Raw genomic sequence first — 18,527 nt, 5'->3', positions numbered from 1 at the left:
GAATAGAACAGAACAGCACAGAACAGAAATTTTATTAAGTCTTATGCATATACAGCACATCGACATAAACCAATATAAATATAAATAATAGCATGATCATGACAATAATGGCAACAATAGTAATATGACAGTCATATAATGACAATTAAATTGACGAGAATGTTTAAAAAGTACAAATTTAAAAGGATTACTTGCATAAAGTTAGTACACAAGTTAATTATTTTTATACACATTTTACACAATCATGTCGCATTCAATATATTTTGTCTTTGCTTGAAAGCTTTGATCAAATATACAGAAATCTTATGCAGCAATGGTTTACTATTAGTTTTCAACATGTCTACTAATTAAGCCATACTTGGTCTAACTCGATAATATCTTGGTATATGAATAATGCGTAACTCTTTAAATGCGTCACATTCCAACACAAAGTGATACTCGTCTTCGACTACTCTTTTATTACAAAGTTCACATATTCTATTTTGTCTTTCTATGCCTCTATGTCGACCATATTCAATATTAAGCCAATGAGATGACGTTCTCAGCTTTGATAAAATGTGCCGATGTTTCTTGTTTTCAACTGTTAACAAATATTGAGACATTTCATAAGTTTCTTTCAGCTCTTTAAATAACATCAAGCTAGGACTATTGTTAACACTAATCCGCCATTCAGAAATATAAGTGTCTATCAGCCTACTTTTAAACACAGGTATAAAATGTTTAACATCTACCGAGGATGGAAATAACCATATTTCACCAAATCCTGAAAGGTTTAACATATTTTTGACTTTACAAAGCCAGTTATTATCCCCATTCTCACAGCACACAAGCATATTACTATACACATTTTGTAAAATACAATTGGACTTATTATTAACAAGTTTAAACCAGTATTTTATTATTCTGATTTTCCAGTTTATATAAAGGGGTGTTCTACCTGTCTCACCATAGATCGCTAGATTACTGGTAGACATTTTCACATTTAATATCCGTTTTATAAAATTCCTATGGACTCTTTCAATTTTATCGGCAGTTGCAAAGCCCCATATTTCTGATGAATAACATAGTATTGAAGAAACGTATGAATCAAATAAATTTAAGTGAATATTAATTGGTATATCCATGCCTTTGGTCAATGTGTAGATAGAGTTCATGGCTTTTAAAGCTTTTCCGGCTAAGGTGTCAATGCCACGCCTGAAAGATCCGCCACTGCTAACAACAAATCCTAAGTAGTTGAATTGTTCAACCACATCAATTTCTACAGCCGAGTACGTCCAGTGTTCATTTTGCGCTAATCTTCCGCCTTTTCTAAATACAACAATTTTTGTCTTAACAATGTTTACAGTCAATTTCCATTTTATACAATATTCTGACAATAAATCCAAATGGGACTGAAGACCCTCGGGCGTATCACTTAATAAAATACAATCGTCAGCAAACAGTATGAGATATATGGATATCTGGTCTAGATTTATACCTGAAAATACATTAGCCTGTAACGCAATTTCAAGGTCGTTTATGAAAAGAGAAAATAATATGGGAGAAGTTATCTAGTTGTTTTAGAATGAGATGGGCAGGATTGTGTTGACTTATACAGTTCTAGCTCAAGTTCTTAACAGTATAACAAAGAAGCTTGATTAATTAACGCTTCTGCAACATGAAGTATTAACTAGATACTTCCTTAATTAAAGAAAACAATTGAAAACCTATTGCGAAATAGCATTTTAAAAAATTATAAGAGATGTCCTAGAATTCGAAACAAATTTGGCCTTTGCTTGTGAAACTTTGTCGGTTTCTCTGTTTTCATTCCAATCAAATATATGATCAGTCACCGTCAACAGTTTTCTGTTCTACCGTAATATAATTTAATATAAGTATGTGAAATAATCATTTCTTGATACACCTTGCAAAAACAAGTTGACCTATAAGTAAATTTGTGACTTGTGTTAATTGAAACCTCAGACATTTTTGTATACCTACGCTCGAAAGTGCGTGTTTCTGATTTTATGGAATGTAAAACTGCTGACAGCAGCTTCATATTATTCAGAATGCGTGACATTAAATGCAAATATGTACGTCAGTATGAACCATCGGGAATTTCTGTTTAACCTGGAAGTAACCATTCTGTTTATTTTGATGATGTTATGACATGTCTCGTTACGAAGGTACTTTTTCTTATAACATCATGCGATAATTCAGTTTGTTAAAATTTACTGTAAGCTTCAAAAAGTACAAAAGTGTTTTTTTGTAAGTTTCTGTTAAAAATGAAGAAGAATGTAGCCGCGAAACGGAACCTATTGAAAAATTAAATCGCACGCAAAATTCTGGTATCGTTTGTGAAACTTTATGTGTGACAATTATAAGTTATGGCATATACAATTCATAGACTAAATTTACAAAAATCAGACATCATATGTTGATGCCGTTCAAAAACTCGCAACCAACAATATCTTCAGAATGCTTTCTTAAATTTAGCATATACATGTTGTATTTATCAAAATCTTTATCGGCTTTTAATTGTCACAAGTATAAGCGTTTTTAAAGATCTTCTGTGGAAGCGTTACACCACCTTCAACCACTAGTCAGGGGTTTCGATAAAGGCAATGATTACATACCAGTAAATCCGTAGTTTGGCTAACGAATATCATATTGTTTTACCTAAAATATTTTTTCTAAATTTCTACTTGTTTTGCTTTTACTTTCTCAGCAAATTTCCTCTTAGCTCTGGGAGGAATTGGGGCATAAACATGGAAAAATGAATAACCTTAGAAATTTTCTCATTCAAATAACAGAGGGTCTGAGACTGTTGTCTATGAAAAAAAACAAGAACAAAAGTTTTACAGAAAAAAGTATCATGGTGTTGGATCTATTTACTTAAGAAGTACAGCTCCAGAATCTATGGCTATGAAGCTGTAAATCTTTACAGATGTAGAATGATTTGTCATAAATTGTCTTACAAGTTCAAACTAACAGAAACCAGTGCTTCGTTTTGAAGTAATAAAAGCTAAATAACGCTACCGAAATTATGTTTTTGGTCGATGTAAATGTATAATTACTAAATTGCTAAATCAAACTTTAAGTTAAGATATCAATCTGATATATGCTAAATTTTATCAAAATAAGCAAACATTTTTTATGTTAAAAGCATGCTTTTAAGATTCGCCAGAGCTTTCGGGTTTTTAACTAAACGAAACAAATTAAAAAGGTATTGCGGCTACGTATAAGAAATGCACATTGAAATTGTCAAACTGCTAATTCAACTAGTACATTTTAAAAACTTCATGCCAAGATATAGTGTAGTCTGTTAATTGTTGTTATTTTGAGATTTACTTCCATAATTAGCCCTTTATTTTGTAATGTTTACTGAATGATGACCGAATAAATCTAAATTCATAATAATTCTTTAAAGTCGGTGTAAAATGTATGATTTTATATAGATGAATACATGGTTGAAATTACTAAACTGTTTCACAAAATGTTCCATTACATTTAAACATAATATTACAGCTGTATCTGATGACGTATATCGGAGATGCAAGACAGGAGATATTTGTACGTGTAATATTGAAGTTTTTCCTAATTTATAACTGATTAGATATTCAAAAATTGTGTAACTATTTATATATAGTGTAGTTACGGTCATAGTGAGCTGTGTAATGATTTGTGAAACATGTTTCAGTTTCAGTTTTATTTTATTTATTCCATAAGGCTATTAGCCCATCATGGCATAACAAGCATACATACAGATATGACGAACAGTGAAAACATAGAGGATAATTGTTGGTTTCGGTGTAATATCACGTTATAATTTCACCGAGTGGGCACCAAAAGTGATATTTTCACGAGTGGCGCAGCCACCGTTATATTTTGATAAACCACCGAAAAACATAAAATAAATATATATAATTACATACACTTCAATGTGGAGAAGGTCTGACAAATATTTTTTGCAACCTTTTCATTTAACATAAATGATTTAGATTATGTTAATACAATATTTCATTTAATGTATCAACTACACTTGTATATAAAATAATGATATAGTAGACACATTCATTCTGATAAAATTTCAGGAATTACACAATCTGTAAATTCTGCATTTCTTAGTGAGAATTGACAGTTATGCAGTTGCATAACATTTATATTGTCAAACGATAAACACATTAATATACATATGCACACACAAAAATACTAACTGCGGCTAAGCGACCGATCTTACCGAAACGAAAAGTAAAAAAGGCTACTTATTTTAACATCAATATACTATATCCACAAATTTATCAATCTTACAAAAACATACATGCAAGACAGATACCATGGATAAATTTCTTCAAAACACATAAAGTAAAAATAAGGAAGTAGCCTCAGAATGATTGACTTAAAGATGGTTATTTTCTTTTATACAAAAACGTGATTGTAGTGAAATCTTATTCATGTCTAAAAACATTTATTCACGTGTACCATATAACCTGTCGTTTCTTCTTTGAAATGCTTTATATACATAAATTCCTAGTTTTCTTATATATATGGTATTCTCTAGCGTTAACAACTCAATAAATTTGAACATATTTGGATGTTTCCAATACCTTTTATGTATGTAAAGTTTTCTTAAATCAGAGTACATTGAACATTCAAGTATGAAATGATATTCATCTTCTAGCTTATTACATATTACACATTTTCTATCAATCACTGGGATTCTTACTGGTCTTGCCCATCGACCTGCTTCTATTTGTAACCTATGAGATGACACTCTTAATCTTACAAAAGATTGACAAAGTTTATTAACCGTGAAATAATCTAAATAATCTTGAAATTTAAAATTTGCAATAGTTCTATAAAATAATGCTCGAGTCGATTCTTGTAACCTTTCATGCCAATTTTGTACAAAATTATCTTTTAGTCTTTGCTTAACTATTTCTAAAAACATATCAGCATTACCTACGCTTTGTTGCAGCCAAACTTCGTAAAAGCCAAGAGAACATAAAAGTCCTTTTAATTGAGAACACCAGTTCTGTCTTCCTGGGTTAGTTTCAAAATCATTTTTCAATACCTGATAAATTCTACTTATATACTTGTTCTCTTTACTACCTAAGATTTTTATCCAGTATTTAATAACATTAAATAAGTGTCTACATAAGGATATTCTACCTAGTTCTCCATATATAAAATCATTCTGTGTTGTTTCTTTAACACCTAAGACTTTTTTACAATATTGCATATGTACACGTTCCATGGATTGATTAGAACTAAAACCCATAACTTCACTTCCATAATTCAGTACTGGGGCAATTAAAGTATCAAATAAATCCATCTTATGTCTAGGTTTAATATACGTAAATTTATATAGGTATTTCTCTTAACTAAAAATTGCTTTCTGCGCTTGTCCTGCTAACGTTGTTTGCGCAGTGCTAAAAGAGCCTCCACATGTAAAAACAATACCTAGATATGTAAATTTCTTAACAATTTCAATTAAGTTTCCGTTATAATAAAACGCCAGATCCCTGGCCAATCTACCACCCCTTTTGAATATCATCACTTTAGTTTTGGATACATTTACTTTTAATTTCTAAGTATTACAATAATCATTTAACAAATGTATACATTGTTGCAATTCTTCAGCAGAATTGGCGAAAATGGCAATGTCATCAGCGTACAAAAGCAGAAAAAGTTTAAACATATGAATATCAAGACCCTCAATACCACTATGTATAAATGTTTCTTCCAGATCATTCAGCAGCATAGAAAAAAAAAGGGAGATAAGCACTCCCCCTGTCTGACACCGAGTGAACATGTAAACTCTTCGCTCAAGTTGTTCAATATTTTACCTTTGATTTCACACAATCATACATCGATTGAATTATATTTAAAATGTTTCCACGTAATCCTAATCTAATAAGTTTGTACCAGAGATTTCTCTAACAACATAATCAAATGCTTTACTATAATCAACAAATAGACAGAAAAATTGCTTCCCTTGATTTAAAAAATTGGAAATTAAACCATTCAATACAAACACATTATCTATAGTACTCATGTTTGATCTAAAGCCAGCTTGAGCCTCAACATATACATTATAAGATTCAGCCCAGTAATGTACTTGCGGATTGATCAGACTAATAAATGCAAGTGATTGGCATGACCTTGAATCAAAAAGGGATTTTATTGAACCTCACCTGGTTAAAGAGAACATTGCGAGAAAGAAAGAATAACTGTATTATACTTCTTTATCTATACTGCAATCCAACAATTTCAATGTATAAAACCACCACCAAAGTCGAATATCTTTTTAAAAGTTTTAATTATACTGAACAATGTCTTAATCTGGATACTAGATCTTGTAATAAGGGGAATCTAATCCGGAGCATCCGTATGGCATTGACAGGTAATTAAATATCTGTAATTGCAGTTGTGAGAGAAATGTGAAACATGTTTTAGAACAATGAAATCTTGACATTTTTCAGTATATTATTATTAGCTAATAGTCATACAGGAAAATTATTTGAAATTTAGAGAATATATATTCTTTTACTATGAAATAATTGAAACTAATTACTAAAGTAAATATAGTTTTATCAATCTATTTTTTTTTTAAAAAAAACAACACTATTTCTTAAGAATGTTATTGTTCGTCTTCAGCTTCAATAGCTAGTCTAATTACTCTACGAGTAATAACAGCAATGAAGAACAACTCGTAAAAACTAAATTAATTGAAAAAAAACATATTTGCCAAGAGACTTAAAATAACAAAGGTTAAATTTGTGTCTGTCGCCTTTAGTCCAGAAACACAAAATGCCTGTTTGATATTTGTTAATCTCCGCTGGAGCAGCCGCAGAGAAAATAACTGAAAACGTTATAAACAGCGGCTCATGTATCCGACTCATGTATTTTAATATAAATATGATCAAATATAAGGAACAGATAAAGAATACATTTTTTTCACAAGCTTCTTGTATTTATTTTTATTTTTTTTAAATTGAAAATGAACATTTCTCAATAGGCCAGTATTTTGTATTCCAGCTGCATTATCAGTGATAAGAATGCGTCGTAAAAAACAGACGGACGGACGGACAGACAGACAAATATCTTTATTTTTCAGCTGTTGTAAACATTTCCAGCTGCAAATATCTAAAGCGGATCTTTAAAATTTATGAAATACATGATTACATTGTATGTCAAAATATATACAGATTGTCAAAATTCATGTTGCATTGCCTACACTATTTGTAAGTAAATGAAAATGGCTTGTGATGGCATTTTGTATATTCTTGATATACAAGACAAATGCTAATTGGAGGAAATCGTAAAATTCCCTGGAGTTTTATTCTAAGAGTCATGAAAAGGTCAAAGCTGACATTTGATTGGCAAAATGTAAAATAGTGAACTCCTATCCAATAACCATCTTTGATGGATGAAATGATTGTTTCTCTTAATACTTTTTGGGGGAAAATAGGTCAGAGGTCAATGTGGTAAATCTTTTATCATGTTTTTGTCCAGAAATCAAAGGGAAAGTAAAAATTAAACATACCTTTGGCCGAAAAAATTCTATTAAAGGACAATGCGGTCGACTGTTACTGTCATTCTGCATGCTACTATTAATAAGAAGAAGTTCATACCAAATTTAAAAATCAAAGAGAGATGTGACAAGTTTCGACAGCGCGACCTCACAAGTCATACTGTGAAATCTTACCAGCTCAGGTATTTGGTTGGGCAAATAACATCTTGTTTGCGTTCAGATAGTTCAGTATCAAAATGGTATTACTTGCTGTAAATATAACAGTTGAGCTACACATTTAGGCTATAGAAACCTATATCAATTAAAATAATACCAAGAAAAATAAAGCAATATTATCTTTGCAACGTGATGTATTACCAGTTAGGTAAAAATCCTGGAATAAAATAGCACCTTTTAATTTGATTAATTACTTTATCAAGATCTTAATTGGTATTGCATCACCATAGATAATTAATTTGTGATGTTCGTTTCATGAACGATTTGTGGCAGATTACGTCGAAATAAATGACTTCTGTTTGTTTTTATTAAGTAAATAAAACAAGTATAATGTCATTTTTAATTGTATTCTACTTTTTTTCTTTGTTATGCGATCACCCAAGATATGTTATTTGTTTATAACAGTGTCTTGTTTATTATTGCAGGTAGAAATGACACACAAGTGCTTTGTCAACTTGGCAACGTATTGTTTAACAGCTGTCCTAGTGGTTACATTTCCTGAAGATGTGTATAAAAAGGATTATCGCTGGATTGAGGAAGGAGATATAAATATCGGGGTTATACTCTCCATCCATTCTTCCAATTCTTTGTTTAATTGTACGGACAACATTGAAGACATACGCAACGTGCAGAATGTGGAAGCCCTAAGTTACGCAGTTAGGGAAATAAACAACGATATTAATATTTTATCAAATCTAACTCTTGGATTTGTTGTTCTAGATGACTGTCAGTCACCATCCATAGCCCTTGCTAGAGCCATTCAGTTCATGCCGAGTGACATTCGATCTAATACAGATAGCTCTGTGGTAGGGCATACCGATTTTGAAAGGACATTTTATGATGTAATTGGAGTAATCGGAACGTATACAAGTAAATTAAGTATAATAATTGCAAATGTTCTCAATCTGTTCCAACTGCCTCAGATCAGCCACACAGCCACTAGTGATGTACTTAGCGACAAAAGTAGGTTTCCATATTTCTTTAGGATGGTTCCACCAGATCGTTACCAGGTTAAAGCGATAGCAAGCTTACTACGACACTTTGGTTGGAGTCACGTATCCATTGTTTATTCAGCGGGAAACTATGGCGGAAACGGTGTCAAAGAACTACAGAACACATTCCAAGCCATGAAAAATGGTGTATGTATTGAGGACGTGATTGAAATAGCTGATGGGTCAACTGAAAAAGATTTCCTTGATATTCTGAAACGGTTAGACTCCTATAAGGATACACGTGTAGTTGTTGCCTATGTTGAGATAGAGCATGCAATAGCTATAAGTAAGTCTGTAAAAGCTGCTAGACTTGTTAACCGGTTTATATGGGTTGGCACAGACAGTTTGAGTTTGATCTTAGAAGAACACCCTACCCTTTGTGATAACATGCCTAGTTCCATATCAATGCATCCTCACGCCTTAAATGTTAGCACTCAACGCTTTACAGACCACCTTACTCAACTACAGACCGAGGACTCAGCGGGAATAAGCAAGAACCCTTGGATAGCAGATTTGCAAAAATTCTATGGAAAGCCGACAAATGATAATTTGAACTCTACATTCTTAGTTCGTAAACCAAAATTCTTTTATAAGTATAACGATAAGAGAGTAAGGTCAATAAGGTCAACCTTTGTAGATGCGTTTCTCATTGACAGTGTATATGCATTAGCCTATGCGATAGACAGTGTTGTGAAAACTGATTGTAACCCGACCAAGATAGGGCGAGAACACGTTGCAGAATGTGTGTCAACAAAAGGTATATTTAAAGAATTGAAAAATATAAATTTTAACGGGATACAAGGAGAACTTAAGTTTAATGAAGATGGTGACATTCTGACACAGTACGAAGTACATCAGTGTTTCGCAAAGGATTTAGACCGACCTCCGGAAATAAGATCAGTTGGAATCTGGGATATGGATGGGGAAGTATTGAAAATGAATGACAGAGACTTACTCTGGACACGTGAAACCTTTCCATCTTCATCGTGTCCCAAGCCGTGCTCGGACACTATTGGAACAATTTATTACTTTATGAAACAGACATGTTGCCACGTTTGTGTCACGTGTAAACTTAATGAAATTGTTGTCGCAAACGCCACCAGGTGCGAAATATGTCAGGAATTTTATTGGCCTGATAGTCTGACAAGAACAAAATGCTTAGCAATCCAACCGGTTTATTTCGGCTTGCAGAACGCTGTATCTATTAGTCTTTGTGCTTTTGCAATTGCTGGTGCTCTGTCGTGTTTTTGGATCATTGTCATTCTTGTCAAATACAGGGATGAACACGTGATCAAATGTTTTAGCATAGAACTAAGTGGCATCATCTTACTGGGGACGCTTCTCACATACGGACTTGCTGCAAGTTTTCTCTCTCGTCCAAACGAATGGAAATGCTACATAAATTATGTTGGCTTCAGTCTTACCTATACCTTGATATATTCACCTTTACTTGTGAAAACCAACCGAATCTACCGAATATTCAATGCCGGAAGGAGGACTACAAGGAAACCGTGTTTTATCAGCACAAGTTCTCAAGTCGTCTTCTCATTTGCCCTCATTTTTACTCAGGTAACACACCCTTTGTTATGTCTTTCCAAATAAAAGAAACACTAAATATTTACATGTTTAAATATTAGATATGTAAATCTTCTCGTGCAAATACAAACACCATTTTCACTGCAATAAACAGATCCATATAATAATAAAATCTTTGAGAAGATAATTGAATATTTTATAATCTAAATCACTAATAATTCTTCGAAATAAATGAACATGTAAATAGTTGTTCATTCTATTAGTTTATCTCTAACTAATGAGTTATTGCAAGCACGTTCCTGTAACGTTCCCAGAAACCATACTATATAAAAAGAAATAAATTGTATGAATACAGAAATAAACATTTATCAAATATCACAAAATTGCAAATTATCCTGAAAGCAGGGCAATTTTAACAAGCTTTTTGAAATAAACAGTTCAAAAATGATACAAATTACAAATTGCAAGCAAATATTTGTTTTGAAAACGTGGGCTTAACAACGTCGTGTCACGAAATGGAACTATTTATCGTCAATTTGTGTTTTTAAATTCAATTTACAAGCAATTATCCGCGAATATTTTCAAGACATGCTAGCGCGCATTTGCCGATTTATATATTTGTGTAACCACAGGTTGGAAGGTCTAAAGATCGCTTGTCCTGACATTAAGCCCATAGCCGTTGAATTGTCATCTACACTTACGAGATATGAAAACGCAACAAGTATATGCCTGAATATATTTTTACTACAAAAAGCATCATCTTGAAATGTTCAACACGAACACATCTCGATACTCTATACCTATTGTGTTAATTTTACGGTCTGCTGTGCTGATTAAAAGTAAACACAATGGGTATAGAATATCTAGATGTGTATGTGTTGAACATTTCAAGGTGATACTTCTTGTAGTGAAAATATATATCCAGGCATTATGTTTGTTGCGTTTTCATATCTCGTCGGTGTACATGAATAAATCTAGTTTGGGTACATAAAGTTACGAAACCAAAACTGTTTAGGACACAATTAATTATTTTTCGCATATAAATTTTAAAGCAATATACATGTATCATTTAAACTATTTTTGAGAATGTCCATATTCAAGTATTTTATTAATGTTATTATTTCCTGTTATTTTAGCGATAATATGTGATAACGGGTTAAATTGATTAGGACGTCCCGACATGTTGTTCTTAATTTCCATAAAGCAGATTTTCGTCCTAGTTATTTTTTATTGATATGGCAGTTTAATTTCTGTCATTCGGAACTTGAGACTTATTACTATCAGATAGCCTTTAAAAAGACATGTTCTGTCAAGATTATTTTTCATAATTATAATAGCACATTGATAATAAAACGTAAAATATGTATCATTGATGGAACTATCATGCGCCTAAATGTATGTATAATTTCCCATTAGGTCATAATACAACATCTTACAACCTGACTTCAGCAACAACAACGGAATTGAAATAAAATATGTCATCACCTTTTGTACATGCATGTACGAAACTTTTATCATGAAGTCTCGCGAATCTTATGAATTCCAACTTTCGTACTTAACATATTTTCAGCAGTTTCATGAAGTTCCTCAAGTATCAGACATTGAAAACATGTAAAAATAAAAGTATCAAACTTAAAAATATAAATCAGCTATATAATTACAAAGTACTACCAATGCATATGCAGTTATACATTGTAGTCTCGTTACATTTCAGGTTGCAATAGTTATTATGTCAACAAGTCTACAGCCGCCAGAAGTGTCTTTACACATGCCACGACGAACAGAGAAATTTGTGGAACTATTTTGTAATCTCCCCCATGCCGGACTACTTTCATCGCTATCGTTCAATCTTATTTTAGTCCTTATCTGCACGTTTTACGCATTTAAGACCAGGAAACTACCAGATAATTATAAAGAATCTCGTTATATTGCATTCTGCGTTGATACCACCCTTCTAATATGGATCACATTTGTTCCAACATATTTCACAACGACCACTGCAGCAGCTAAAACAACAATTCTTGCAGTGTCATTATTATTAAATTCCTCTGTAACAATCACGTGTCTCTTTATTCCAAGAATACATTCGTTATACAAAAGCCTCAAGAATTGTTCAACTGCTAAACATCATTATAAAGATTTTAGAATTGTGAAACATGTTGTAAAGCGGAAATATTCTCCCGATATGGAAATAACCGCGCGGGAGTCGTTATCCGGCATTGAAAAACGCATTTCAAATGGATTGAGAAGTAGTTCTGAGTTAATGTCACGTGATACATCAGCTAACAATATGACTGTTATAGACGGGTTAGAACTTGAAGAGATTTCTCAAACGGATGTTATCCGAACATGCCAAACACTTGTAGACATGCATGTTTTGGAGTCAGAAATTGAAAAGCCTTCGTTTCATCTGGATGAGTGATTGACGATTCTTTGTCTTTGTAATATCCTTGTCAAATCAAATGTAGTTTACATTAATATTTCTCCACAAGAATGTTCTCAGTATATAAACACGAAAAGTGTATTTTGATAAAAAAAGACCAAACGAAATAGTATTGAAGTTAGGCGTAAAAAATGTTCGTTTCCGGTATCCAAACCTACCCTAAATTTTTGGCCCGAGCCTAAATGTTTTTATGGCCTTGGAGAACATTTTTTTAACTTTTTAACAAAAAATTGCAACACTTTTTATGCTTTAAACATGGTCAGTGATGTTAAAAATCAACTTAGTGATCCTCTAAAGGCATAATTGCCTGATTTGTATTCATTTTTTGACACTAAAATAATTTCCGAAAAGTCTCCCTTAATAAAAAAAAAAATAAAAAAAAAAACATTTCCGACCTACTTATCCTAATTTTTTGATCATGTTACCGGAAACAAAGATTTATTTAGGCCTTATGAACATAGATAAATCTATATATTTTTGTATGTCAGAGTATTATTTATTTCCATGTAATAAAATGTCTTTTATTTAAATAAACATAAGAACTGCCTTAGATATGGTTTTAAAGTTACATAAAACATTTTGACCTATATCAAAACCTGACACAAATAAGGAAATTACTTACAAAGTTCTTACTTGTATGGATAAAGAAGATTTTTTACAAATGTCTTTAAGCAATAACATTAGAAAATAGAGAACTGCTTAGCAGCTGGTCAAACCCGCCGACTTCGAATCTCTTTTCTCCTATGGGGTGTAAAATTCGTTCAAGTAAGGAAGCCATCCAGGAGAATTATGGCAGGTGGATGGGTCTACAAAGGTGCCAGCCCATGTGAAGGGAAATTTGTAGTCTTCACGATAAAAATATGGAAATATCGTCATGTGGCCAATAATTGTGCCGGTATGACGTTAAACCCTCGACAAGAAACAAAAAATGTTATTTAAGAAATAATATATCTGAAACAGTGATTTGTCATTGAATAAAATCATTGTTTGGAGTTTAAATTCAAGGGAATTATATCACGAGGGCGCAGACCATTAATGTTATATTTTTCCAAATAATAACGACGTTATATAAATGTTATGTTATGCTCTGACTTAAACCAACAATCAATGCATTCTAAAACATATCAATAGATTTAAAATGTTTTTGACTACCATGATTGTAGTTAGATACACTGAACTGTACAATTTAAAGTACCACAGTATTTTGATATCTCGATCTCATGAGCCATCTTATTCAAGACGAAAATCTTAAGAGTTTAAAAACTTGAAGTAGCGTGTGGAATTGATGGGTAATAAGTTTTTCATACATTGGACATTTTCATTATAAACTATTTTGTTGCAATAAACAAACGTTTTGTTCAGAAATATCTAGCTAGCAATAGGAAGATTGAAAGTTGTGCTTGATTTCCCGATTGTGCCTGAAGTTATGTCCTGAGTAGAATCAATGGGTCTTCTGGAAATTAACGGAATCAACCAACAGTACAGAAAAAAACATCGGTGCTTAGAAATTTTCCTACTACATTATAACCGTCAGTTGTACTCAAAAGTTGGTAATAAAAATGTTCTTGAAACAGAGTATATTGAAGTGCTAGATTCTGTCAGATGGGAGAATCGACACAAGAGTGTGTCTGAATGAACAGATGGGAGACTCCACACCGAGTGTGTCTGAAAGAACAGGTGGGAGACTCTACATCCAGTGTGTCTTGTGTCCGAATGAACCGATGGAGACTCGGCGCCGAGTGTGTCTGAATGAATAGATGGAGACTTCACACCGTGTTTGTCTGAATGAACAGGTGGAAGACTCCCGGCTAGGAAAGTTTTAACCGAATATGTCTGGGTTATTTGATATTAGTGGTTTAATCTGTTTAGTTTGGTCTTAAAGGGTGTTTCTCTATTCATCATCATTTTATTTATTAGTAACTGTTAAGTATGTTTGCTACCGTTATGTTAACTTAGATAATCGAAAGTTTCGTAAGGAACCAATGACATTTGGAAAAAGGATGAATATCATCCAGAAGAGAAAGACACGATCCACTAACGCAGCCTCCCCGACCTGCAACACACAGCACGTGGACGAGCACACGACCACCTCACATACAAAACGTACGTAGATGAAAGATGAATACATAGAGAGAGAGAGAGAGAGAGTGCAAACACAAGAGGACAAAACGAACATATAAAGTAAAGCCTTTGAACTGTTAGTGTCAAAACACCAACTGGTGGGGGGGGGAGAGCTTGAAACGGAAATTTGAATTTTCTCCCAGAAAATATCCGCACACTACCATAGTAAATACTTTCGGGCTTAACACGTCAAGTTAACAATACAACCATAGCTCGGAGTGATAGGAAAGCTGTCCATGTTTTACAAACGATCATTAGCGATACCTTGTAGTCACGTCTTCTAGTATTTACTTTATTTCACAGCATCTTTCCAACACTCTCATGCTCGTTTTTTATGTCTTCGTGAATAATGCAGGACTTTTATGACAGCAAAACCATCAATTAAACAGATCATTAATTCCTTGAATTCCACTAAAACGTATCACGTTATATATTTCTAAATAATGATGATGCTGTCTGTTAAATTACCGTGTACCCCATTCTAGGAATATTGATAGATGTAAAATCAATTTGATTACGGTAATACCTCGAATGCCGTTAAATGTACTAAATGGGAACGAAACATTTTGTGAAGATAAACAATGCCTTAACCTCGAGAGACATCTTCTGCATGTTGACGAACAAACGAATCTTTTTGAACTGACGAGAAATTTAGTTTTCTTTGTAATTGTGCGGGAAATGGGAAACACTTGGCTAATAACTACATATTATGAAATCATCTAGAGAATGATGAGGTACTAGAAAAAATAAAAATAGAACGTTTTCTATTTATTTATTTATACAAAATGATCAAAAGTAATCACTTATGAGAATTTTGCATTTATACAAAATGTAAATATATGTTAAAAGTATCATCATTTCCTATGTAAATTGTTCCATCTGAGTAATTGTTCCAAGAACAAGAATACTTCCAGCCAAGTAAAATTGTGAATAGGAAGACTGTTAAAACTCAGAAATGTTTGGTTGGTAAACATACAGGTGCGTGCCATTAATACTGTACTCGTACAATTACTGTAAAAGCTTTCTTCAGATATTATATGCTCGCTCCGAAGGAAATTGACTGAAGACAATGCATTAGTGTCTACAATGGAAAGCAAACAATGTACAAATGAAGTTTTCCTAGCATGTCATTAAACATCGATATTTTTTCTAACTACAGGCAATTTTAAAATTACAGTGTAACTATCAGTAAATGATATTCAAGAAGTAAAATAACAGTTCATTATTAATCATACAAATACATACTCATTAAATATTCACAGACACTCTCCTCAGTATTATAGTATCATTGGCCTAAATGAATCATATTATAAATAGCTTTAATTCCTTTATTGATTCAAAGAGTTCTTTGCACAGGAACACCTCGAAAATTCTGTTTATTTACTAGAAGAATTCAGAACAATGTTAATGTGAAATATAGAATAACCTGTATTAAAGCATACTACTTACATCAGACCCTCAGAAATATAACTCTCAACAGAATCTGGGCTATCCACGAGTATACCATGCGGACACTAAAACACTGCGTTTCCGAGGGCGTTTCTGGAATTGTATCGGTGCTCAGCAAAGGAAAGCGAAAATCACAGAGGAATAGGTCGGGCGAATATGGAGGGTTCGGAAACTTTTGACCTCTTGCTCCTGTAAATACTGCTGTACAATATTGCTCATGTGTGCAAATGCATTGTCATAATAAGGCAGATTTTGACATAAAGTTTTTTAACTGATTTAAAACTATTGGATCACAGTAAAAAGCTAACATTAAACAACATAGATGGTTTTGTACGTAATCATACTTTATGTTGAAGTAGATATTTTGTCTGTACTTTGGTGCTGTAATTATACATTTCGAAGTTACTAATGATCTGCCTGGTGACTTCCCTTTGGTTTAAAAACGCCAATGTAAACACATCGTCTGTAATTTTCAAAAATGTCCGAAAAACCTATAGATTCTCGAATTTTTTGACAAATACGTGTGATATACCCAAGACTTCACTAATAATGTGTAGTCCCTGGATACAGCAGAGAAGCAAAGATTCCCGACGTCAAAATGAGATTCGGTCCATCAATACACGTTTTCAAACATGTGACTTTTAGTAGATTTAAGAATAACTATAAGTTTGTACAATGAATTTCGTACTTGGATCATATTCTGTGCTTAAGGAAAACTGCCGTGACAATGCCTTCTAGACAAATCCATGAGTGGAGCAATTTAGGTAAACTGAAACACGAAACCTCACAGCAACACAACGACTCATTGCTGGTAAATATGAAGGGCATTGCGTGTTCTATTTTAACCGCCTACTCAAATCTGTTAAAAGAAAAGCTCAAAATAATGTATTGCTGAAATGTTGTACTGCGTCGTAAACAAAATATAGCCATTATTCATAGCAACTATTTGAACTTCATTACAATATTTGACTTAATAGTAGCATTAGTAGCAACTGAACACCACGTGCGGTGCTGTGTCCCAGCAATCATCTTTTCTGCAGAGGAAAGTCTATGATCTATTTGCTTCATTAATCATATAAAAGGCCGAGATCGATCAGTTGGATGCGGAAATGAAGCTGTCTGGGAGGCACTATGCGCGAAATCTCTTTACTTGGCCTCTAAGGTTGATGTTCAACCGGCAAATCTACTGAACCCGCACCAACAGCAGAACAGACCAAATGCTCCTGTTTAGAACTCATTTAACTACTATCATGTCAACCTCTATTTCCCATTCTTAGATCGCCTACATTCGGTGATAAAACACGTCTTCTGGGAGCTCGAGATGGTTTAGCTATATAATATATTTTACCAAGAAATGTGAAAGTACGAGGGTTGAGATGCACAATATATACCACACAGACATACCTGTTACAGAGGATAGATTTGTTCTTGAGGCCAGGCGATGGAAGCCCAAATGGAGCATCAGAAATATTAGCAGTGACAAATTTTCAACATGACATTGTATATTTGCTTTCTTGTATTTTTATGCATGTCACTGTCGACACTCTCCACGAGAATTCCTTCAGCACCATGCACTGAGTCAAAAATACCACCGGGCTACAATGTCCACCAATCAGTTAACAGGTCTTACTATCATGAATATATATATAGATATGCCTATTCACACAGATCAAGTAATCAATGTGTTTGCAAGGAGAAAGGACAGGAAATCGTTAGTTATAACAACTAAAGTTTACATCTAGTAAAACATGACTTAGAACTACATGCAAATTTGTTACATGTTTATTTGAATATTCGCATACGCGTAGATTTAGTAACAGATTTTGTATACAATTTCTTCCAGAAAGAACGAGATTTTCTTTCAGTATCTTTATTTCAGTAAGCGTCAAAATGCACCATTTGACGTCCTTGTTTTAAAAACTTTCAAGGGAGTGGGAACGCTTCGTTCATTGAAAATGTTCCAGCTACGCGGCTTGAAAGGACTGAACAGATTTATTTTTCTGCATTCTTAAGTTTTCTAAAATTTTATAATTTTCTAGCGTTTTAGATTATACATGTAATTATGCTGCCCCGCAGGGGAATCTTAATAGTCGTCGCTTCTATTTTATTTTATTTTATTGTTTTAGGAACTGGTTGGAATTTAGCGACACTTCATATGAAGCTTCATAACTAAAAAGAAATGCGCATATTGTCTTCGTGTTTCGGTCGGATGATTTTTCACCAAGTTATTGCCCTTTGATTATTCAACAGTCCG

At 33.1% G+C, this 18,527-nt stretch overlaps 1 protein-coding gene across 2 annotated transcripts in view; it reads left to right on the top strand.

Moving 5' to 3' along the window:
* LOC123548775 (metabotropic glutamate receptor 3-like) overlaps positions 1-13,253 on the top strand; it is a 66,839-nt gene extending 53,586 nt beyond the window's left edge. For both annotated transcript variants that reach the window (XM_045336310.2, XM_045336309.2), the window contains exons 2-3: positions 8,158-10,293; positions 11,975-13,253. In XM_045336310.2, the coding sequence (XP_045192245.2) occupies positions 8,164-10,293; positions 11,975-12,682 (2,838 nt within the window). In that variant the 5' untranslated portion in view covers positions 8,158-8,163 and the 3' untranslated portion in view covers positions 12,683-13,253. The remainder of the gene's footprint in view (positions 1-8,157; positions 10,294-11,974) is intronic.
* The last annotated feature ends 5,274 nt before the right edge of the window (positions 13,254-18,527 follow it).

The sequence above is a fragment of the Mercenaria mercenaria genome, chromosome 6, assembly GCF_021730395.1.
Source record: "Mercenaria mercenaria strain notata chromosome 6, MADL_Memer_1, whole genome shotgun sequence".
Taxonomy (NCBI): Eukaryota; Metazoa; Mollusca; class Bivalvia; order Venerida; family Veneridae; genus Mercenaria; species Mercenaria mercenaria.
Note: the sequence above shows the minus strand (reverse complement) of the source record. Positions and strands in the feature narration are given on the sequence as shown.